At 46.8% G+C, this 24,580-nt stretch overlaps 1 protein-coding gene across 6 annotated transcripts in view; it reads right to left on the bottom strand.

Annotated features, from left to right (window-relative positions):
• Positions 1 to 24,580, bottom strand: part of ATP2B4 (ATPase plasma membrane Ca2+ transporting 4) — a 588,558-nt gene that overhangs the window by 101,488 nt on the left and 462,490 nt on the right. For all 6 annotated transcript variants that reach the window (XM_069238449.1, XM_069238447.1, XM_069238453.1 and 3 more), the window contains 2 exons: positions 5,599 to 5,790; positions 325 to 538 (listed from right to left, as the gene is read on the bottom strand). In XM_069238449.1, coding sequence (XP_069094550.1) covers positions 325 to 538; positions 5,599 to 5,790 — 406 coding nt within the window. The remainder of the gene's footprint in view (positions 1 to 324; positions 539 to 5,598; positions 5,791 to 24,580) is intronic.

Raw genomic sequence — 24,580 nt, forward strand, 5'->3', positions numbered from 1 at the left:
AAAGTAGAGAAAATACATTCTAACAATGGAGCTGATGCACATGTACATTACCAATCATAAGTGTAGTCACTATACTTTATGGCTCTAAAGACTTCTTCAAAGAAAATCAACTTGCACACGTCCGAGCCCAAAACTAGATGGCAGAATTATGCACGGCGTGTGTATCTACAGCTACACATGTTATTAACAGATTGTTCTTTTGCCTTCTCAGAAAAGTGGGGCCAGTAAGTTTCAAGTAAACAAAGCCTACAGCACAGACAATATGTTTTCCAGCTCTGCTAAGGTAAGTGCATGCTATAGAGGTCAGAGAAAGAAAAAGCTAACCTGCGAACAGCAGTGTAAAGATAATGGTGAGCTGGTAAATGGCGTGCCCAAGGATATTCTTCATCATTGTGCGCGAGATGAGTGGCTTGTTGCGCCCATACGGCCGACGCAGAAGCAGTGACTCTGTAGGTGGTTCTGTGGCTAGAGCCAGGGAAGCAAAGGTGTCCATGATAAGGTTTACCCAGAGCATCTGTACAGCCTTGAGAGGAGAGTCCTGAAAAGAAAAAAAATCTCACCTTAGCTTTATTCATTCAAATCTTTTAGGAAACCATCCTCCTTTTGAAAAATGAAAGGCTAGAATATAAAGGAAAAAAATGGATAAACAAACACAGTGGTCCTGCCTGGCTAGTGTAGGAAGAGACAGCATGTGAAAAAAACCTAAGGGCCTGATCAGAGTATGGCAGATGGGGTTACTCTGTCACAAATGTGATGGAAATCCCGTCCGCCATAATACAATTCCATTATAGCCTATGGAACTTGTACTATGGCGGACAGGATATCCGTCACATTTATGACATAGTAACCCTTCCGCCAAACTCTAAAACAAGCCCTAAGTGAAGTCCCATGCTGCGCAAGAACAAATAACTTTCAACTGCAGATTCCTCACGTTTTGAACAGATACCAGAGCTGTACATATTGGGAGGTGGGTCTCTAAACTGGCTAAAACCAAAATGCCCTGTACCACCACGTGGGCAAAATGCCTCTCTCAGTGAAGCAGGTAGTCCAGCTAGTAGTGCTTCATGAAAAACTAAGCAATGCTAAAGTAGTCGTCTGGCAAATGTCCAGGACAGGAACTCTGTGTGCCAACACAGTGGTCGCAGCTTTGGTCCAGGTGACATGATTCACCGACCTTCTGGAGGATAGCTTTTGGCAAAAGCTTTGCAGAGCTTGATTTAGAGTACAGTCCAATGGGAAATGGTACTCTTCTGCATGGCCTTGTCTTTTTTTCACCCTAGTGAACCCCAACAAAGAGCGGATCGTCCCCCTGCTGTTCTCTGGTACAATCAATGTAAAAGCTCAGCACTCTTTGTGTACAAGCGATGGAGTTTATCCTCCTCCAAAGAGAGGTGTGGCACATAGAATGCTGGAAGGATAATGATTGGACCGATGCGGAATGGCATACCACGTTAGGCAAGAAATGTGCTTGTGTCCACAGAACCAGTTTGTGTGGAAAGAATGTGGTGTATGGCAGATTGACACAGAGAGACTACAGCTCGCTCACTTGCCACACCAAGGTTATGGTGATGAGGAGCACTGTCTTGATGGTAATAAGCCACAAAGGACAGCTGTGAGGCATCTCAAAAGGACTACACATCATGTATGTGAGGTCCAAGTTAAAGTTCCACTGTGGCATGACAAAGGGCGATGGAGAAAACAAGTGCTGGAGACCTTTCAAAAAATGCATCACAACCATGATCTAAACAATGAGGGCTGGTCTGACAACAGCAATATGGCCAAAGAGGCAAAAGGTATCCTTCAACTTGCCCTGAGCAAAGCCTTGTCAGGTGAGAGATAAAAAACAAATCAGATAACTTGGCCTGAGGTGGTCAATCTGCTGTGTGCCGCACCAAACCACAAATGTGTCCCAACCACAGATAAATACAGTTTTTGTTGAGGGACACCTGGCTTCCAGATAACATCCACCACCTGCGAAGGAAATGAAAAGGTGTTCAACTGTCGCAGCTCAATCTCAAGCATGAAGACTACTAAGGCCCATGTGTAGAACCCTGCCCCGTTGCTGTGACAGCAAGTCCTCCTGGAGGGGTAGCCTGATCGGGGGACCATAATCCATGTGCCCAATCCTGGGCCACTAGAGGAACATGGGCTTTGTTGGTCCGAACCTTCTTTAGGGAAAGAAAAGTTATTGACAGCGAGCCATACAGAAGTCCTGAGATCCACTATAGGTGGAAATGCATCTCCTAGCGAAAGACAACTTGGAAACTCCAATACACAGAACTGATGACACTCCGCATTGTCGGCTGTGGTGAAGAAATTGAGCCATGGTTCTCCCCATTCACAGAAGAGACTTTGTGCTACCTTTGGGTGTAACTGGTACTCGTGACCCGCTAGGCGAAGACAGCAGAGTTTGTCCACACTGGCATTCAAAGATCCTGCCAGGAACTTCAACACCAGGAAAATCCCTTATTGGGTGAGTCATTTCCAGAGGTGTAGTGCCTCCTGGAAGAGGACCTCGGATCCCACACCGCCCTGCTTGTTGCAATACTAAATGACAGTGGTGTTGTCCATAAGCACCTGCACCAGCCTCCCTTTGAGGGACGAAGGAATGGCTTTCAATGCCAAGCAGATAGGGTTGAAAGGGCTGGAGAGGTGTTCATGATGTTGGGCACACTGAAACTTCAGATCCCACTGCAGAGTTCACATATGCCATCTGGTGTGCTTGCCCAGCAGGAGGCCATCAGTCCCAGCAGCCTCAAATTCAACCTCACTGAAATACAGACAGAGGCTGAATGATTGTGATTATCATCTGAATGTCCTGGACTTCTCTTTCTGGGAGAAAGGCATGAAATCGAACTGTGTCTATAATTGCTCTGATGAAGGGAAGTATCTGAGAAAGAGTCAATCAATCAATTAGGATCTATAAAGTGTGGCAAATCACCCAGGAGGTTCTCAAGGCGCTGGATTTGCTAGCTGCTTCACGGTGCGCTGTTCATTTGAAAAACCATGTCTCGAGGACTTTTATGAATTCCCTGAAACAAGCAGTGTTCCTGAGGTGCAGGGAACTTGTTCCAGGTTTTGGCTGCCAGGTGGGAGAAGGAGCATCCTCCGTTGTTGGATCGGCAGATCCAGGGGGGTCTGTGGGGAAAAGGGAGGCACATCACAGGTGTGTGGTTGGTTGGTGGAAGGTCATTTGTTTGTTAATGTATGCTGGTCCTTCGTTATGCAGGGTTCTGTATGGGTGGACCAGCATCTTGAACTGGCAGGTGTGACTGTGGCACGTTGACAGTGAACCTCAATGATGACAAGAGGTTTGTCGTAGTTTGGAAGTAGGTGGCAACTGTCTGAGATGAGCACGTCTTTGACAGCCAGGCCTTAAGGTAGAAGAAGAGTTGGAGGCTTGACCTCCGAAAGTGTGCTGCTACCACTGTTATCACTTTTGTGAACACCCGAGGTACCCGAGGTACACTGGTGCACCCAAAGGGGAGCACAGCAAACTGAAAAAGCTCTTGTCCCACCACAAACCGCAGGTAGCGTCAATGGGCCTGCAAGATGGGTATATGGAACTAGGCATCCTGCAGGTCTAACACTGCCATTCAAGTCTCCATTGTAGAGGCAGACCAGACCTGGGCCAGGAAGAGAATCTTGAATGTTTCCTTCCGGATCAAGACGTTGGGAGGGGGCACGTATAAAATATGACAAAGACTTCCACCCTTCTTTGGCACCAGAAAGTAGCCGGAATAAAAACCACAACCTATTTCTGATGCAAGCACCCTTTCAATAGCCTCTTTGGCCAAAACGGCTTGCACTTCCTGCTGTAAAATGGACGGTCGGTTTGGCCAAAATGGCTTGCACTTCCTGCTTTAAAATAAACAGAGGGTCGTTTGTCAGTTGTTCAGGGGATGGTGTGGCGGTATGGCAGTGAAAGGTAAGGTTGGGGCTGTGGCAGCGCCAACTCTGAATCAGAGAGCACAATAAACACCTAGTCCTCTGCCGCCAAGGCTCTTGCAACCGGCGTGTAATGTGGCGCCAAGGAAGAGTCTGTGCAGAAGCCAGGGAAGCCCAGGCGTGATTTCAGTTTGCCCAACTAGCACTGAGGGTGAACCTGCCACGGAATCCCAGATAGAGGGCCTTTTGGTTCCTTGCTTGGGACCCGTAGGCGCATATAGAGGGAGTCAGTAAGTATTCTAAGAGTCGGAGAAGGACCTAGTGAAACTCTTCAATCTGACTCAGTGTCGCAGATGGCTCCGAAAAAATAGGGCTGTGTGGGGACAAATTGCAGAATGGATTCAGAGGCTGATAACTTAGGGATTGAACATGCCCGTGAGCCTTTTCAGGAGAATGTGAGTGGCGGACGAGGCCAAGTCCCACTGGATTTTTTATGGTTTTTTTCTGACATACCCAAAGATGTGGAGCGTGACGACAACCGACCTTAGGAAAGAGTCCTGTGACTTCAGGACCGGGAATGGAACTGGGATCGACCCTTCAATTTTGACCGGGCTTACCACAGAGACTTCCTGTGCTTGGCGACAAAGAGTTTCGCCTCACTGTGGGTTTATCGACACACAGTCAATGCAGGCCTTGGAGTCCAAGCTCGTAACCACCCTCACCGCCACAACACTCATCCCGGCACCACAGGCTAACCTAATGAGGATCTGTCACAGACATTTGTTTGCAATATTCTTTAAAGGAATAACTGTTTTTGGGAGATAAAATTTCCCTTGCACACACAATTTTTTTTTAGGTAAATTGTCTCAAAGGGACAGAATCCATGTCTGGTGGTGCGGAAAGAAAGAAAGTCACGTAAGAATGCAGGAGTAGTACCAATATGGGCCTGCATCAGTGCTGAGCCAACCGCACCAGAGGTAACGCTGAAAACGTTTCTGGATCCAGTTTAACGTCTGAGGAATATTCAAAAGGTGAGGAATCTTTGGTTAAAAATCTGTATAAAAAGCTATGTTACCACAACATGAAAACAACGGGGTTTTCAGAGGGTAGCATTCCACTCTTAAAAATCTCATTGCACTGTAATAACAGTTGGGATGGCGGGTAGATTGATACTATGTGGATTATCACCTGAGCAGGTGGGGAAGTGCTTATGAAAACACTATAAAGCATTGCATAATCCTTTTATAATCACCACAATATTTCCAGTGACAAACATCTCAATGTATAAAAAAATTATGGGACAGATGTGAATGAAGACTAGTAACAGGATCAAGCTAGCGTAGGGGAAGTGAGGTTAGGCAAGGAGTTGATGTTACATTTGAAGCAGAGATTAAATAGGCAGGCACTGCTTCAACTTTGGGAGGAGGAATGGACAGCCATTAATGGATAGGTGGGGGAAATAAAAAAAAGAGGTCAAGAGGCACAGGCGTCTAGTTGTATGGCGAAATAGGCAGATTCTATATCAAGAGTGAGAAAAGGGCAAGATCCAGGCCAGGAGGAGGCAAGTCTCTATTTACATATGATTAGAGAGTTACTGATTCTACAAAATAAAAAAAAACATGATGTTCAAAGAACTACTGAAAATAGACTTTTCTCAAATGTTAGGGGAGACTGGATTAAAACTCAGCAAGTGAGAAGCGTTGTGTCAACCTGAGTGATGCAGGCTCCTGTGAAGGCCACAATAACTGCCACCACATTGACGGTCAGCTGGAACTGCAGGAATTTGGAAATGCTGTCGTACACATTACGGCCCCACATCACTGCCTTCACAATGCTGGTAAAGTTATCATCTGTCAGGATGATATCGGAGGCCTCTTTGGCGACATCAGTTCCAGCAATGCCCTGCAAAACAGAATAAAACAAAAGTGGCACAACATCAGATAAGATGACCACATTTACAGAGATGTAACTGATAGGTAATCGAGTCGGAAGCACACTGCGCTATTGAGCTGCACCACATGTCAGACTCCAAACAGCAGCTAAACCGAAAGACAAGGCAGCAGTGAAAACAGCAAGATTCAGACAAAATGTGATTGAGGAATAAATAAATAGCAATAAAATCGATTTATGAATTTTATTTCATGCAGACAAGGCCATACAGTAGGTCAAAGTACACATTTGGGGAAATAACATGATCAGGGGAAAGGGATGGGGCTAAGAGGAGGGGCTTATAACCAGCACTCCAAGCCAGTAAGGGTAAACTATTATGAACAAACTGAACAGTAGTTGACATGGCAGCATGTTAAAAGACAAATCAAAGAGACAGGGAACAACAGATCTGGGGATAGAGAAAAGGTGGATAAGGCCAGAGGTGGCAGTAGGTATTGCAGGTGGCAAGCTGAGATGGATCAGCTCAGGTGAAGAAGACAACTAAAAATCATAATTATGGTGTGTGGTGTCAGCAGATGAGGAAAGATCTGAGGGTTTTTCTTTCAATATGAGACTGAATCAGAATAAAATTAGGTGGGAAAAGTGGTTCCAAATCCAGGAAGGACCTTAAAACCTGGTTCTTAAACTGAAACTCAGAGGACAAACTCCCTCAGCGCCTTGAGACCCTTTACAGGTGAGTAGCTGCATTTTATAAACATTGATTTGAACAGGATTATCAAATTATTAAGTTTCATGAAGGTCAGAGTTTCTGGGCATCCTGTAGTCAGGGATGATTTTTTCGGATGGCCAGGAGACATTTGAAGCTGCGGTGCTCATGTGCGTCGCACAGCTCCCAGCCGTCCGTGCATTTGGCACTTGAAATCTTTCTGGTGTAGGCATCAGAGGGATTTCTTTTAAAAAGAAACTCCCTCGGGTACTGGGGGAGAGCTTCCACGACTCCCAAAGCTGTTTCTTTGTTTCCACTGAAATGACGATCAGCATGTGCGGCGCGCTGATGTCATTACAATGAAAACAAAAGTGAAATGAGCAGATCGGTTAATTTCACTTTCTCTGCGTAGGGGCTTGTGGGGCTATCTGAGTACCGATACAGATGGGAAAGGTATCGTTGGAAAAGGGAGAATCTCCCCTTTGAAATGGTACTTTTTCCAAATGGAACCCTGCTTGGGGATTGCCCAAGGAGGGCAGTCCCCAACCAGGGATCTACCCAGTAGACACCAGAGAGAGGGAGCAGCCCCATGGGCAAGGGCTTTTGTCTGCCCCCCCCCTCACAAAAGTGAGGTACCATTTTTATCAGAAGACTTGTGAGAGCATAGAATGGCAGAAGATTTGTTATTACCAACTGGATTTTGCTGCATTTGTGCCTTTCAATTGCAAGCCACTGTATAAGAAAGATGACATTTTGAAAAATACCCTCAAAACCATATGCTAGTATGGGTACCCACAAATTCAGAGATGTACAAATAACCACTGCTCCTAAACTCTAGATCCTGTGACCATTTCAGAAATACATACGTTTCCTTCATACACATTTTTCACTCTGCCTATTTTGCTATAATCATTGGTCTATAATTGGTATTTAATGAAAAACCATTGTACGGTGCAGTTCAGTTGTTGGGTGTGGGTACTTTGGGTTCCTGGAGAACCTACAAACCCTGTATATCCCCGCAACCAGAAGGGTCTAATGGACGTAATGCTATATTGCTTTTGTCAACCAGACATTGTGAAAAAAAAGTTACAGATGAAAATCTCGTCACAAATGTCCATTTTGTCCTACTCCCTTTCACTATTTCTTTATTTTCACAGTTATTTTCCTTAGGAAAACCTTGAGGTATCTACAAGTATGACCCATTGCTGAAGTCACAATTGTGTGTAGATTTCATAAATGTATAGCCTTTCTGGATCACTCATGGATTTCACACTGTTTTCCACCACAAACTTGAATTAAGTTGAAAGCACAACAAAAGTGCAAATAGGCTACCTCTTAAAAAAATGCTAAAACTGTGGTACAAAATTTAGGGCCTGATTACAACTTTGGAGGAGGTGTTAATCCGTCCCAAAAGTGACGGTAAAGTGACGGATATACCACCAGCCGTATTACGAGTTCCATAGGATATAATGGACTCGTAATAGTGCTGGTGGTATATCCGTCACTTTACCGTCACTTTTGGGATGGATTAACACCTCCTCCAAAGTTGTAATCAGGCCCTTAGTTTTTTTATTCGGCTCTGCATGCTCAGGATAGCTGGAAAGATGGTGACTTTAGTATAGCAAACTGTTTATGGGTGTCATTTTTGGTGGAAAAACCAGGCACTTATCTGGAGCACTTTTTCCCAGTGCAAAGACTACAAAGATAAATGCTTGTGGAACTGTCAATATGGCTGCCTGGGACTTGCGTATGGATATTATTCTATGCAGCCTTTAAATATGGAATGCACAAGAACATTCTGGAGAAAAAAAAACTGCTGGATCTTAATACTTCCCATCTGCTTGAGCGTTTATACAAAACTTTCTCCAGATGTGGAGAACTTTATTGTACCTGTACCCAAACATGTAAGAAACAACAAGATGGGGGTTAAGTTTTGAGAAAGAAGACGAAGGAAGAGAAAATAGTTTATAATCCTGCCAAGGGAGCTCTGGCCTGCATTGAAGTCCTATATGTGGTTTAAAAAATAAATGCTGAAGTTTCAGATACTATCATAGAGGACACCAGTCCAAAGTGATGAGAACACTTCTGGTTTTGTGCTGTTTGGCCTCCGGGTACCACCTTTGATAGTTTATAAACTGGAGGAAAAATTTTAAGAAATCTTCTAGTGCAGTGGTTCCCAACCTGTGGTCCAGGGACCCCTGGGGGTCCGCGAAGCCTTCTCAGGGGGTTCGCGAGAGCCTAGAAAATTAAAAAATATTAACAAATTTTGACAAATTAGGTCCCCAGCTTCCAGTAATGACTCAGGCGGGGGTCCCCAGATTCCAGTGATGATTCAGTGGGGGTCCCTAGGTTCCATTAATGTTAAAGTGGGGGTCCACAGAAATCAAAAGGTTGGGAACCACTGTTCTAGTGTGATGAACAATCCAAAATCTTTGACCTTTAATACATAACTTGGTATTGATTGTACCCTTAACAACATATCCATACTTAGCATGCCAGCAGGAAATAGTCCCTTCAGCCTGAGGCTGTTTAAGTCCTGTAGCAATCTGATCAGATCCTTGTCTCCTACACCAGAGTGTACAAGCTATAGGAAAGTCAGAGTTGCTTCCACATCCTCCTTTAATATTATGAGCAAATTGCTCTTTTCACTCATTTCATCTGTAATTATTTAATAGCATTAGTTCTTCTTGAAGATCCAATTGTATCAGCACAAACTTGTAACACTACTTACCTCCGATTTCTAAACTCAAAGATCCTTGTATTTCCAGACTACCCACAAGAGGTCCAAGCACGTCGCCGCTCTTACGAACATGTTAAGCAGAAATTAAGAGTGTTGTAATTGTCCTATATGCTCTTGTTCCCGGCCCGTCTCAAAGTCATACATGACGGAAAATACCACTTCTTTGTTACTCTTGATTCAGCATGGAAATGGCTCGCAGAGAAGTGATGCCTCTGGGGTGGGGTTGGCTCGCTCTCCTCCTCTCATCCGGCTCTGCTGCGTATATCTCAAATGAAGAAGAGGAGTTTTGGTCGATCTGCATGCTCCCAACCTAGATCCTGTCAGCGACACAGGAAGAACCAGCAGGCTTCGCGATCACTTAATTCTGGGTCATCGTCTCCACCATCCCCAAATCATAGAGATCCCTCTCTGGACGTCAAGACGGAGGACCAGACTTCAACACGAGGCGGGGAACAACTAAGCCAGACACCATTGATATGACTTATCTTCTCTATGAGGGCAGGCCACATGGTCTGTATTGGTTGGCGTGACAATACGATCGTACAACTTGGAGGGCTCCACCACTCCACATCACATTACATTTTTCTTTAGTCACTGTTGAGACTGGGCGGGGGCGACAGATGCTTCTTCTTTTGAGGGGATTTGTGTTGTATTTGACTAGCTTTTTACAAATTTGTTTCTGTAAGGCTTATTTTACCCTGCTTTGTTCCAGGTTGTCACGCAGCCTTACAGGTTGAGCTGGCCCCTGGTTGTTATCAGCTCATACTCTGATCCGGTCCACTGTGCCAAAACACCCATTTCATGGCCCCAAACACTGTAATATCATGGAATATAAACGCTCTCCTGGACCAAATTAAACAAGCAACTGTGCTGCGACATGCGCTACAGCTCCACTCTTTAATTCTGTTCCTACAGGAAACTCATCTAATGGGAGTTTCCTGCCCATTCCTCATTAGATATGGGATTAACCGTGTATCACACGAGTTTCACAGGAGGCTCCCGAGCGGTGGGGATACTTCGGCGCTGCGGTCTTCCACTGGTAGTACATCAATCATGGTTGGACCCCCCCAGGGTCGATATGTTGCTCTGGCGGGTACGTTGGAGAGTCACCCCCTAAATTTGGTAAGTGCCTAGGCCCCACCTATGGCATTCAAGCCATTCTTTGACACACTGACAGACATAGTGACCCAGATGCCCCCGGGTCTAACTATAATTGGAGGAGACATGAACAAAGTCCTGGATCCTGCACTAGATGGCAACGGGAACCCCATCTGTGGTGCGACGCCATCGCTCCACTTCTCTATGTGGATGGCTAACTGGTCTTGGCCTCGGTGAGGTATGGCGCACTTGGCACCCCCGGCATTACACACATACTTCAGCTGCGCCTCATACACACGGTAGCAATGACATGATATTTATGCCAGCCACTGATCTCTCGTCGGTTACCGAAGTCCGATTACTGGCTGTGTCATCTCAGATCATGCCCCATTCCTTCTAAGAATTGGCACGTCTGACCCAGTCTAGAGTCCATGTGGCGTCTTAATGCGTGGTTCTTGCATGACCGCCGTTTTGTTGACGGGATCTGTAAAGAGATCGGCTCCTATTTTGTGATTAATGAAGGCACAGTTCAATCGGCTGCAACACTGTGGGCCGCACGTAAAGCTACGGTATGCAGCCATGCCAAACCCTTTCTTAGACGGCAAGAGAAGGCCAAACAGGCACACATGGCCTACTTAGAGGCCCGCGAGTTGCAGTTGGAAACCCACCTAGCTCACAATGAGCATAGTGGCGTGGACTGTGCTCTTGCACTAATAAGGGAAGAAATCCAGGCCCATTCTCTAGAAATGGCAAAACAAATCTGGCGTGCCTCTCAAGCGTGAATATACGGATGGTGAGATAAAAACGGCAAATTAATCTATTGGCTTGCCAGTAGGTCCTTGGAAGGACGGATTATACCTGAAGTCATTGACTATGCAGGCACTTCCCCATAGCTTCTCCCATGGCATAGTGGCCACATTCGCACGCTACTATGTCACCTTGTATAAAGCACCTCCTAGGGTGTAGGTTTGCTTTACATCTGGAAAGACAGATGTATGACAGCCCCATCTCCAATAGTATTCAGGAGGTCACCAGGATGATATTTGTGGGGTGGAGCACAGCACAAAACCCCACAGGATGGCGGGGGAAAATCACACTGCATACCCACTTGTGGCAGGGGACATGGTTGCGTGAGATGGCTAAATTAGAGATCTTTTCGCGATGGGATGCCATAGGTAGAATACTGGTTGGATATATATGGCCAGACACACACATGATGTCCTTCCATATATAAAGCAAACCTACACCCTAGGAGGTACACAATTGTATCAATTATTACAATTATGACACGTACGGGGTGCATATGTACGCAGGGATACCCTTGTACCTGAATTTAGACCAATGGAAGCAAAGGTGGATATGGGGGGGCTGGGTAAATGGGGAGTTTCTTAAATAGATCGGTCCCTGACATTGAACGCCACTCGAATCCTCCAACTCCTGAGATCCCGCTGGCAGGCATAGCTCGGGCCACTAGAGGATAAAGACTGGAGGGATGCACTCATGGCACCATGTGAAATTACTATCTCAACCAGGTTGCGGCTGGTGCAACTATATTACCTGCATTGTGCCTACCTTACACCAGACAGATTGCACTGAGCCGGACTTTGGCTGTCACCTCAATGTAACCGCTGTACTCACTCGCCTGCAAATGTTTTGCATGTGGTGTGAAACTGGCCAGTCATTACACAATACTGGACTCAGGTGTTGAATGAACTCTCCACGGTCTTAGGACACACGGTAGAGCCTTCTCCTTTGGTGGTCCTCCTTGGGGTCATGGAGGGTGTAGGGAATTTGCGTGCAGAGAGGGTCTTGCTGGGTACGGCTCTGCTGGTGGCGAAGAGGGACCGTGACCAGTGTACAGGGCATGGGGACACCCAAAAAAACATGCTAGGATTTGGTCTCGATGGCTGGGGAATATTCAATCTGGAACAGACCTGTTATAACTATGGATGGGCTGGGCAACACTGTGGCCTGTATTGACTTTATCGATGTTATATGATGAGATTCTGGGCACTACTGGGTGTGCCAGATAAAAAAATGTTACGCTTTACTTCCTCAACTCTGCCAACTGACATATTGTTATCTGAATGTTAAAAATAAAAATTTGGTTAGCAAAAAATAAATAAAAAAACAATATCACTCCATTTTGTAAGGAATAGCAGGAATACATTTCAAATGTACATCAAGTACAAGTTTGTTTAATAACTGAGATAATCAAAACATGATCTCGGACAACAATATTTAATGTCTACATCAAAAGCAAGTTCATTGATACTCTGTCAAATATAATTGCGTGCAAAATAAGCAAACCAACAGCAAGAGCGAATACAGTATCTCTAATAAGTACATTCAACACTATAATAACTCTGTAAATACTTGGTGAGCAAAAGAATTGATGGATTAAACCCAGATCTATGACTGGGGTGAATGTTTAATTGGTTCCGCATTCTGTCCATCATTTGTGTTTGTTTGCTTTTGTCGCCCTTAGTGCGCCGTGTATGCCCAGACGTGGGTCCCGGACTCACTATGCCACTGGATTCAAGCTACCCTGGATGATGAAGGGTGATACCCTGAAACCGGACCCAGAATGCTTTTTTTTTCTGGTCTATGGAGGACCTGGCCTAGCAGTTCGGTGCTGGACTGTTCCCAGGGGGAACAAGGTCAAGACTGATTTTCATTTGGCTGGGTCCAAACAGGTGGTGTGGTTAGCAAAGGAATTGATAGATTAAACCCAGATCTGTGACTTGGGGTGAATATTTGATTGGTTTCGCATTTCGTTTATCATTTGTGTTTGTCAGCTCAATTTCAAGGCATGAACGTGGCGAGGGTGTAGAGGTTGGAATGAAAGCCCTTTCCTTCCATTTTCGGGAGGAGGTGAACCATGAGAGGTGAACTGAGTGGAGAGAAGAGTTGTGGAAGGTTTGTGCACCATGCTCTTCTTGGCCAATCCAGGGTGGTGAGAATATATGTGGAAAAATATGAAGTGAAGCAGAAAATTCCACCACAACAAAACTCTTCCCCCAAGGCACTCCTTAAAGGATACTGGAGGACACAGAACTGAAAACACTGAACATAGTCAAGCATGGCGAAAAGATCTGCCTGAGTTGCTCCGATGGGGGAAAGTTATTCCACACTACCTACAGGGGAAGAATACACTTGTGACTGACAAGATAACACATGCTCAGACTGTCGACCTGGACACTGAGGGACCTAGCTAGATAGTTGGCAGTTACCCAGATCCGACGATGGTTACCCAAGGAGACCATGTTGGTGTCTAACTCTGAAGGAAGCCACACCCTCATGTGCCACTGTGACTAGGAGGATAGAGTAAGACCATCAGGATTAGGATTCAAGCTCCCTTTCAAAACATCAAAATTATAACCTGAAGTAAGCGCTTCGAGCCTAGCGTGTCCCAAAGGAGATGACAGACTTCTGCATTGGTCCATGTGTAGCCAATGTTTATCACACAACCCTCTTTGAGACGAAGCAGAGATGCTCCGCTCAATATTTGAGGAGCATTATCACTGTGTTGGAGAAGCAAGGGTGTCTCGCTGCAGTCGTAGAATCTCGTCCTGAGGGGAAGGTGTAGGGTGGCATTAGTAGAGGTACAGAATTTTTGGCAGGAGGGACATCTTGACCGTGTTTAAACGCCCCAGCTAGGAAACCTGCAGAGGTTTCCAGGAGCATAGATCTTCCAGGGAAGATTTTTGACACTCAGGCCAATTGGCCATCATCCAGGAGGTTACGTTTGGAGTGAGGCGAAGGCCCAAATACTGTATGTTTTTAGGACCCCACTCAAAAGGTGTAAGGAATTGGATTGCCAGTAGGTCTTCCTGGGGGATGGTGAGGCTCAGAACATTAGACTTGGACAAGTTGGCCCTAAAGCTAGAACCAATCTGAACGTTTGAAGCACTTGGACTAGCCCCTGAGTGAGGGTCAACAGGAGGCCGTCAGCGAATAGGGTGACTTTGTAGGTGCGTCCTCTAAAGGGTAACACCATGATGTCCGCTGTTTGACAAATGGCAGCTGCTAAGGGTTCCACTGCCTTAAAGGAGGGGAGAGAGGGGGCAGCCCTGTCTAGTACCCCTCCAGAGATGGATAGTCTGAGTCAGGCCTCCATTAACTAGTATTCTAGCGGCAGGAGAGGCGTAGAAGGCCATAATCTTGTCAAGCATCACAGGGCCCAATCTTATATTCTGAAGAATGGCTTTTAAAAAAGGCCAGCTGATTCTATCAAATGTCTTCTCCGCATCAAGCGAGAGAATGCAAGCCAGGATGCTGTGACGGTGGGCCTTCTCCACCAGGTGGGCCTAGCGGCAGATATTATCCGCTCCCTGCCTTTGTGGATGAAGGTGACTTGGTCTGGGTCGATAAGGTAGCGTTCTAGCCTATTAGCTAGGATCTTGGTGTACTGTTTCGCCGCAGTGTTTAGGAGGGCTATAGAGCGGTATGAAGCACAAAGTGACGGGTCTTTGCTCGGCTTCGGGATTAAGGACATATCGGCCTCTATCATCATGGTCATAAGTCCTGAGGCAGTTGTGTAGGTGTTAAAGAGTGTGAAAGATGGTCTTGTAGTTGTGGAAGGAATTTGCAGTAAAGGCTACAGGCAAGCCATCTGGGCCCTGGAGTTTTACCCAGGAGGTTTTTCAGAGCTCTCTCAAGCTCTTCTAAAGAGATGGGCGTCTCCAACAAGGCAACATGGGAGTCGTCTAGGGGGATCTCATTAGCATCTCTTTGAATATTCCATTATATACAAATAGTCACTAAACAGAAAATTGACCAGAAAAACATTCACAAACTTTTTTTTTTTTTAAAGAAAAATGAAAGAACGAAGGGCAATATTAACCAGCAAAAACAAAAACTGGCACTATGCCTTTGAGGGCCTCACAGGACATCATGCCATAATGTTCCACAGGTGACAGGTCAGATAATTTTTATGGGTTAAATATATGTACGTATCCAGGGAGGATCCATGTACTGAACAGATTTATACAAAATTTAAAAAAGGGCTCTTTCTAAACCAATTTCTGCAAAATTTGGTGAAATTCTGTTCAGCGCTTTAGGCTGTGTCTAAAGATTACAAAATCCCCATTGACATAGAATTGGGAAAATCGTTTAAGGCCACCCCCCTCCCATTTTTCACGGGCCCCACTTGACGAATCACCCTGAAACTTCTAGACAGCAGCTGAGCTAACCTGCATACTAGTTTGAAAAATTGTGTGAAGATTCGTCAAACAGAGCCAAAGTTATTAGCAAAACAAAAAATGCTTTATCTATGGGAAAAGTTGGTCCTAACTATAACTACCTACTAGCTGTTGCCAGTAGGTAAAATACACACACAGACATACGTACATATACACACACAAACATATATATATATATATATATTCACTGGAAGAAAAAAAAAATCACAGGGACAGTTATGAGCAAGGCTATTCAGTTCTTATGACAATTGATGAGGATCACTTGAAGGAGAAACACTTCCGGGGACCATTTGGCCATTTTGAATATTGTGTAGAACATTTTTCATCACATTCCCCCCCCCACCATCCTTCCTTGATATTAGTTTTTGACCTGGAATTTTGCTTCTAGCAATTTAGTCTTTCTCTAGACACTATGGCCCTCATTCGGACCTTGGCGGGCGGCGGAGGCCGCCCGCCAAAGTCCCGCCGTCAAAATACCGTACCGCGGTCGCAAGACCGCGGCGGGTATTTTGACTTTTCCCCTGGGCTGACGGGCGGCCGCCGAAAGGCCGCCCGCCAGCCCAGGGGAAAACGACCTTCCCACCATGAAGCCGGCTCGTAATCGAGCCGGCGGAGTGGGAAGGTGCGACGGGTGCTACTGCACCCGTCGCATATTTCACTGTCTGCTATGCAGACAGTGAAATACTAGCGGGGCCCTCTTACGGGGGCCCCGCGACACCCCCTACCGCCATCCTGTTCCTGGCGGGCGAACCGCCAGGAACAGGATGGCGGTAGGGGGATTCAAATGGGCAACGGAAAACCGGCGGGAGACCGCCGGTTTTCCATTTCAGACCGCGGCCAAAGCGCCGCGGTCAGAATGCCCAAGGGAGCACCGCCGGCCTGTCGGCGGTGCTCCCGCCCCCGTTGGCCCTGGCGGTGCAACACCGCCAGGGTCATAATGAGGGCATATGTCTGGAATTCTTGTGTGGCTATTTTCTACTTACTGATTGAAGGGGGAGTTTGGTAACTTGCTTATTCCTTAAGTATTAATCTTCATCTTCAGTCAATGAGAATTTACCTGTCTTTCAGGCATTTTCTTTCCTCTTAACTGGGAGAATCTTAAGAAGACATTTGGCACCTTTCAAGTATACTATTACGTGCCGGGTGGCACCGTGGCTACAGGAACTAGTTGCCCTTTCCTCAGGCAATCTTGAAGAGGAGAAAATAGACCTTCTCAGCTCTCAGTCTTTGATGAATATTAAGGATGACACAAGAAGAAAAGGTGCATTTTTTCACCGGCCTACGTAGCTTCCATAAACCCCACAAAGAACTGATCACCAACTCTGTCCTCCCAAGTGTGGTCAAAGCAATAGGACACCTCATTTCTGGAGTCCTTTCTATGCCATTCCTTTTCCTCCATGGCTGGATGAGAAGGAGGGGAAAGATGGCATAGAAATAGACTGGCCCATGTGAAAAGAAGATACCACCTTGGGAGAAGAGGGACAGGTGCAGAGGCCCAACTTATGGAAGTAGAAAACCTATGAGCAGTACTATCTTCATAGTAAGAAAATGAACCGGGTAAACGTGCATCAAATGGAGATGCCATTAAGAAAGTCAACACAATGTTCATATCAACCTCTTGAACTTTGAACAGAGTGTGAGAAAGCAAATAAAGTAAGCCTTTAAGAAAACATGCCTCTAGAGGCAACCAAAACAAAGACGGCTGATCATGAGGACACAAAGCTGGGCAGGGAAGCCAAATAACTGTATCTGTAGCTACTGCTAGCCAACTTAATGCAAAAGACAGTGCAAATCGCAAGAAATAAGAAAGGTGGGATTTATAAATGCCTAGAAGTTTTGATTCATAGTACTGAACAAATGTATTCCAGCAACCTGCATAAATATATTTTGTAGGGGGCTTCCTGGCAGCCAAGATGGCCTCTGCAATTTCACCAGGAAGGTAAAAGGACTCTAGCTGAAACCAGTCAATATTTATGCTTTCCGTTGCAGTGTACAATATGTCTCTACCAGATAATTTGTTACCGAAGGTAAGTAACTTGATCATCTGATAGAGACTTCTAGTTGCAGATTCTTACCTTTGAATAAATACCCAAGCAGAGGGCTGCGAACCAAGATCAAACTAATAGGTCCTGTCAGGACCGAACAGCCAAAGCAGCTGTCTCTGTGGACCTGACTGTTCAGGCAGTAATGCGTCGTGAACGTGTGCAGAGACACCCACATTGATGCCTGGCAGATGTCCAGGACAGGAAACTCTGCATGCCAATGCTGTGGTTGCAGCAGTTGCTCTGGTGGAATCAGCACACAAACCCTCAGGGGTTGCTTCTTTACCAAAGCGTAGCACATCTTGATGCAGCTGACAACTCATCAAGAGATGGTCTGCTTCTGCATCGCCCGTCTTTTCTTCGCACCCACATAACCTACAAACAGTTAATCGTCCATCCGGAAATTCTTTGTATGATTGAAGTAGAAAGCCAATGCTCTTTTTGGATCCAGACAGTGGAGTCTCTCCTCTTCATGAGAAGGATGTGGTGGTGTGTAAAAAGTAGGCAAAGTGATGGATTAACCTACATGAAATGGCGTGACCACTTTAGGGAGAAAGGAGGCCCCGGTACGAAGCACCACTTTGTCAGGATGGAGAGACAGAAATGCTGGCTTCGGACAAAGAGCTTGGAACTTACTGACTCTGTGAGCAGAGGTGATGGCAGTAAGGAAAGTGGTTTTCAGTGTGAGGAGCCGCAAGAGACAATTATGTAGTGGCTCAAAGGGAGCACACATAAGGTATGCAAGTACCAGGTTCAAATCCCACTGCGGCAATATGAACGGGCAGGGAGGAACATGTGAGTGAGTCCCTTAAGAAATCTCCCAACAATGGGAGATTTCAACAAGAATAGTTGATCTGGCAATCTGAGGAAGGCAGAGATGGCAGACAGGTAGCCTTTGAGGGTGCCCAAAGCAGAGCTCTGCTGGGTAACATAGAGGATGAACAGTAGAATCTCAGAGGTGCAGAAAGGGGATCAACAGATTTGTTGGTACACCATGCCACAAATTTGTTCCAACAACAGGTGCACACCCTTTTGGTGGAGAGACGCCTGGCTGCCAAGCTAAAATTGCAGACTTCAGGCGGAAAGTTGAAAGCTGTCAACTGCCGCCGCTCAATCTCCATGCAAGGGGTTGGAGACTGGACAGGTCCGGGTGGAGAACCGTACCCTGCTGCTGTGACAGAAGATCCTCCCAAATGGGCAGTCTGATTCGAAGATCAACGGCCATGCTCAGAAGCCCGGGATACCATACTCTTCGTGCCCAGTCATTCTTGTTCTTCTTCAGAACTCTGGGCAGAAGTGGTATTGGCGCAAAGGAGGCCTGAGTTCCACTCGAAACTCCAATGTACAAAACAACAAACATTGTATGCTCTCTGTGGAGGTGAACAGATCTAATCAAGGCTCTCCCCACTGCTGAAAGAGACGCCATTTGTAATAGATCATGCATCATCGTCTGAGTTTATCTGCTCTGGTGTTCAGAGAGCCCGCTAGATGTTGAACCACCAGGGATATGCCCTGACTTTTCAGCCACATCCAGAGGTGCAGAGCCTCTTGACAAAAGATCCACGACCCCATTTCGCCATGCTTGTTGCAGTACCACATGGCAGTGGTGTTGTCCGTAAACACCTGCACCACTTTCCCTTGGAGAGAGGGACGGAATGCTTTCGATGCAAGCATCATCACCCTAAGCTCCAGAAGATTGATGTGGAGCCCGGACAACGCCGGAGACCAGAGGCCTCTGCTCTCTGCCTCCCTCATGTGGCCGCCCCATCTCAGGAGTGATGAATCTGTCACTACTGTGAGATCTGGTTGAAGATGGGAAACGGATATGCCTCTGACCCAATCGCGAATCAAAAGCTACCACTGAAGATCTTGAGCAGGTACCTCCAAGATCTGGACCATGTCGGAGAGATTCCCCTGATGCTGCACCCACTGGAACTTCAGGTCCCACTGCAGAGCCCGCATATGCCATCTGGCAAGTGTAACTAGCAGGATGCAGGAACCCATGAGGCCCAGCAGCCTCAGAGTCATTCTCATCAGGCCCAGGATAGAGGCCGAAACATCAGTATAATAGCCTGAATATCCTGAACTCGCTTTTTAGAAGGTCAGACCCGAAACTGCACTGTGTCCAGAACAGCTCTGATGAAAGTGAGTTTCTGAGAGGGAGTCAGATGTGACTTTGGCATATTTATAGTTAAACCCAGTGAATGCAGGAGGTTGCTGTAGTCTGGAGGTGGGAGACGATAGCCTGGGCAAGCCTGCCTTCAACAGCCAGTCTTCGAGGTAGGGAAAGACTAAAACCCTTAGCCAGTGCAGATGAGCTGTGACCACCGGCATCACTTTCGTGAATACTCAGTAGATGCTGGTAAGGCCAAAGGGGTGCACGGTGAACTGAAAATGCTCATTACCTACCATGAACCGCAAGTAACGTTTGTGGGTGGGCAGGCAGGCCGGGAATGTGAAAGTAGGCGTCCTGAAAGTCGAACACTACCATCCAGTCTCCAGGGAAGATAGGACCTGAGCCACAGTGAGCATTTTGAACTTCTTCCTGGGAAAGAGACTGAGGGACTGGAGGTCTAGGATAGGATGGAGGCCCTTGTCCTTTTTAGGCACCAGAAAGCAGCGGGAATAATAACCACGACCTACTTCTGAGACAAAGACCCTCTCTATAGCTCCCTTGGTCAACAGAGCTGTAACTTCCTTGCGGAGAAGTGCCAGGTGATCCTCGGTCATCAGATCGTAGGATGGTGGCATGGCCCAAGGGGTAGTCTCAAAGGGGAGGGAGTAGCCCCTTGGTATTATTTGCAAAACCCACCTGTCCCTCGTGATGGATTCCCTGTGCGGCGGGTGATGGCAGATCCAGCCACCAACTGGTCCAGGATAATGCGGCGGCCTAGAAAGTTTTGGAGGCTACAGCAGGGGCGGTGATGGACTGGGCAGATCACAGGCTCCCTGATCCACGAGCATGTGGGATCCTGTGGCCACAGCCATGCAGAGGATGTTCAACATGTGCGGCAGGGTGGCTGGAGGGGAATGGACACAGTTGGGTGCCTCTTCCGTAGCCCCGAAAGGGGAGAAAAGCGGAGTGTGGGAGACAAGGAGCAGCTGCGAGGCCAAGGCACCGAGCCATAGCCCGGGACTCCTTAAAGCGCTCGAGCACTGAGTTCGCTTTGTCTCCGAACAGATGGGTGCCATTGAAGGGCATGTCGATGAGTGATTGTTGGACATCCCCCAAAAAGCCAGATGTTCTCAATCAGGCGTGGCGCCGTAAGGCCACCATCGACGCAACCGATGCCCAGTGAGTAGGTCGTGTCCAGCCAACTACGTGTATCGAACTTGGCTGCATCCCTCTCAACAGCAACAGTCTGGAAGAAAACTGCTCAGGCCTCCTTCGGGCCTGCAGCAGCACCTGCGCAACGTATCCCATAGGATATGGGAATAGCGTCCCTAAAGCCATGCGGTGTTGACATACGCAATGCCAGACTGGAGGAGGAGAACATTTTATTCCCAAGTTGATCCAATCTCTTTGATTCCCTATCTGGGGGTGCGGATGGGAAGGCGCCAGATGAAGAAGAAGCCTAGATGACAAGACTCTCAGGCCTAGGGTGCTGGGTAAGGAATTTAGGGGTGTTTGGCGCTGGGCAATGGCGGCAGACATTTGTCCTGTTCATAGAGGCCACTGTGCTGGGTCTGGACAAGAGACTCAGAAAACATCAGTGAGGGCTTCATAAAAAGGTAAGAGGGATTTCGAGGTGGAAGCCCCAGACTGAAGCACCTCGGTGAGGAGGATAGTCCTGACTGCCACAGAAGGTAGCTCAAGGCCGAGGACCTCTGCCGCCCTTCTCACCACCATAGAATACGAGGCCCCCTCCTCTGTAGCCATGATAGAGAGAAAAAGCATGTCTATCAGGAGAGGTATCCAGACCACAAGCTTCGCCCAATTCCTGTGCCCAGTCCATTTCAGGGTCTTCCAGCTGAAATTTTAAAGGGTCCTGCGACCCCCCCGCACTTTCCCAGTACCCATAAAAATAAGGATCAGGATCCAACCTGAGGAATGTAGGCCCCGTCGAAGACTGAACTGACGTTGAGCGACATCGGTCCACCTATGGGTCAGAGTTGGATAGAAGTATGGGTTCGACGTCGATCGTGGGCACGACCGATGTCGGAAGCGTTGACGTCTTTGCCACGGAAGGTCACGTTGGCACGACAGGCATTGGCATCGATTTGACAACAGATCCCGAAGGACCCTCTGGAGCCGGGGCCAAAGCCACCAGCGCGGAACCCGAGGGGGTCCCCTCTGGCCCCACTGGGCCCAAAGGCTTCACGGGGCAGCGGAGTGGGGGGTCAGTCTGCCCAAATATGAGGTGTATGGCCTCATAGAAATCTATGAGTTGGGCAGGGGTGACTCCAGCTCCTGGAGACTTGGGGAGGAGTGTAGTTGACCCAGAAACAGTCTCTGAAGATGGAGACCTAAAGAGTAAACGTCACATTGTCCAAGCGACAGGACGAAGTTGAAAAATGTTTGTTCTTCTGCGACTTTTTCTTCTTGTGACCCGAATGTCCCAAGGAGTTTGAGTGGAATGAAGAAGAGTTGTGATGGCTCCTGGCGTGGTCTCATGATCTTCCTCTCAATCAAGACTGGGAGAGACGCGGAGACAAGTGCCAGGCCACCATGAGCTTTAGGGACTGCTCCCTCAAGGCCTTCGGGTTCATGGCCCGGCACTCGGAGCACGACTTCGGGTTGTGGTTGTGCTTCAGACACCACAAGCACATGAAGTGCGGATCCGTCACCAACATCATGCAGTGGCAGGAATCACACAACTTGAAACCGGTCTTTTGTGGCAACCTCGCCGCACCAAAAACGGGTAAAAAAAACAAACTTGATAAAGCGGTCAAAGTCAGTCAAAAAATGACTGAGGGCAGCTCCTCTCCGAATCTGCATGTAGGATGGTGTGGAAAGAAAAGGACTGACGTCAGCGCACTAGAGTGGTGCCTACATACTACCCAGATGTCAGACAGATGCCACCTGAAGGCACACAAGGGTACTGCTTAAAGAAAAATCTCCGGATACAGTTTGACGCCTGGGGGAAAATTCTAAGGTAAGAAATCTGCATCTAGAAGTCTCTATCCAATATTTCCTGTGCTGTCGGAGGAACTCAATTGATAGGTATGCTAGAACGAGAGAGTGAAGCATTCCAGAGAGGAGTTACAGTCAATCCCAGGACCATTCCATTGGAAAGGTACATCCATGAGGGTTGACTGACTGAGAAGCTAGTGGAAACATATAGGCAAGGAGACATCACATGACCCCTGTGCCAATGGATAAGGCCACAGTATGCACTGAGTATATGCTGACTCCAGCCCACTATCTGGAGGTAAAATTGGAAACACTTTAATGCTCAGTTACGAGGAAGACGCTTGGACTGCCAGACTTTCTGGTGGGACTTGTCTGTTAAGTAAGTCTAATGCTTCTGGTTATTTTACTGTAGATTGCTTGGACCAAAGAGGGTTTCGCTTATTCCAAGTATATGACAGTTTCCAAAAGCAGACCGCTGCCCCCCCCCCCAACCAGGATATCGCGATTTGCAAAAAAATAAAAAAAATAGCAAAATCTGCACTTTTGTAAAAATTCACGATTTTTAGAAAAGTGCCTGTAAAAAAAGTTTTTTAAAAAACCCTTAGAGTTGACCCTCTCTTTACTGGCTCTGTGCTGTCACTGAGCCAGTAAAGGGAGGATGAGCAACAGACTAACTGGCAGCAGAGGTGTTAACTTCCTCTGCAACTTGAATTTGAAATGCACAGAGCACCCTCCTGTATGATTAGCCTACAGCTTGCTCTCACTCCTTTCAGTGTGCTCCCTGCAAACTCTGCAGACCCGTGGAATGCACTGACGCCCCCATCCTCCACTGCACTCCTCTCCTACATTTCTCCTCTTTTTTTGGCATTTTGCATATGCCACTTCCACTGCTGCCCCCCACAGCCCCTGCTGCCCTGCACAGATAAGTTGTCTGTTGTCAGAAACAGCAGGTTTTGTACTGAAATCTGCTCTCTTTGGCATCAGACACCCTCCCGTTCGAAGCGCTGTTCTGTGGGAGACTCTGCAAGGTTATACATTGTGATATAGCACAGTCTCCAGCATTGTCAGCGCACAGGCCTTGCCGTTTTTTTGTGGTATACAAGCAGGATCAGTGTCATACATAAGTAAATATATACTTATATTTTTTCTATAAAACAATGACCCTAGTAAGAGCTGCTCAATGCTGAAGCATTTATAGCATCATGGTGGTTGGATTTTCAAGGAAATTCTTGAACTCTGCCAGTCAGAGAAACAATGACTAGGCTCCAAGCCATCATCTCATTTGTGGCCATACTCTTTTTCAGGCACTGTATGAGCCCTGATGTTGCAGGCAAATTTCTGAGCAAGAGGAAAGTGTTCTGCTAAGGGTTTGTCATCAAAAGCATGCATTTATCTTCTTTGCCAGAAGGCTTGGAAAGTGACAACGTAGTTGGCTCAGAAGATGGGAACTACATTTGCACTGAGAGAGGCTCTGAACAAAAGACGGCATCACTGCAGACTTCAAAGACTTCTAAGGCATTAGAACTGGAGCCTGTGGAGGTACCGCATTCAGAGGTGCTCACACCAAAGCCACCAGAGCCATGAGTTAAGCTGACAGTTACCAAGTGACGTGGTTGTACTCAGTCTCCTGCGTTTGATGGTGCTGCTTTCCTTAACATGGAGTCTTATTATCAAAAAAAGGGAACCGCATAACTAAGTGGAGAAGGGACAGATTCAACAAATGTTGATTAGGATAGATGTCCACACCCTAGGAGCTTAGAAATAAATGATTGTGAGTCTTATCTCCTTCCTGCTTTTCCTGATTTCTAGCTCCCCATCTAGTAAACTTTTAATACTCATTTTTGACACTCATAATAATACATTGACCACGGCTGGCACTATGTTTGAAGAGATTTAGGTCCCACGATGATGTGTTATACCTGCATTCATTCTTGATGA

This window comes from Pleurodeles waltl, chromosome 6 (assembly GCF_031143425.1).
Source record: "Pleurodeles waltl isolate 20211129_DDA chromosome 6, aPleWal1.hap1.20221129, whole genome shotgun sequence".
Lineage (NCBI taxonomy): Eukaryota > Metazoa > Chordata > Amphibia > Caudata > Salamandridae > Pleurodeles > Pleurodeles waltl.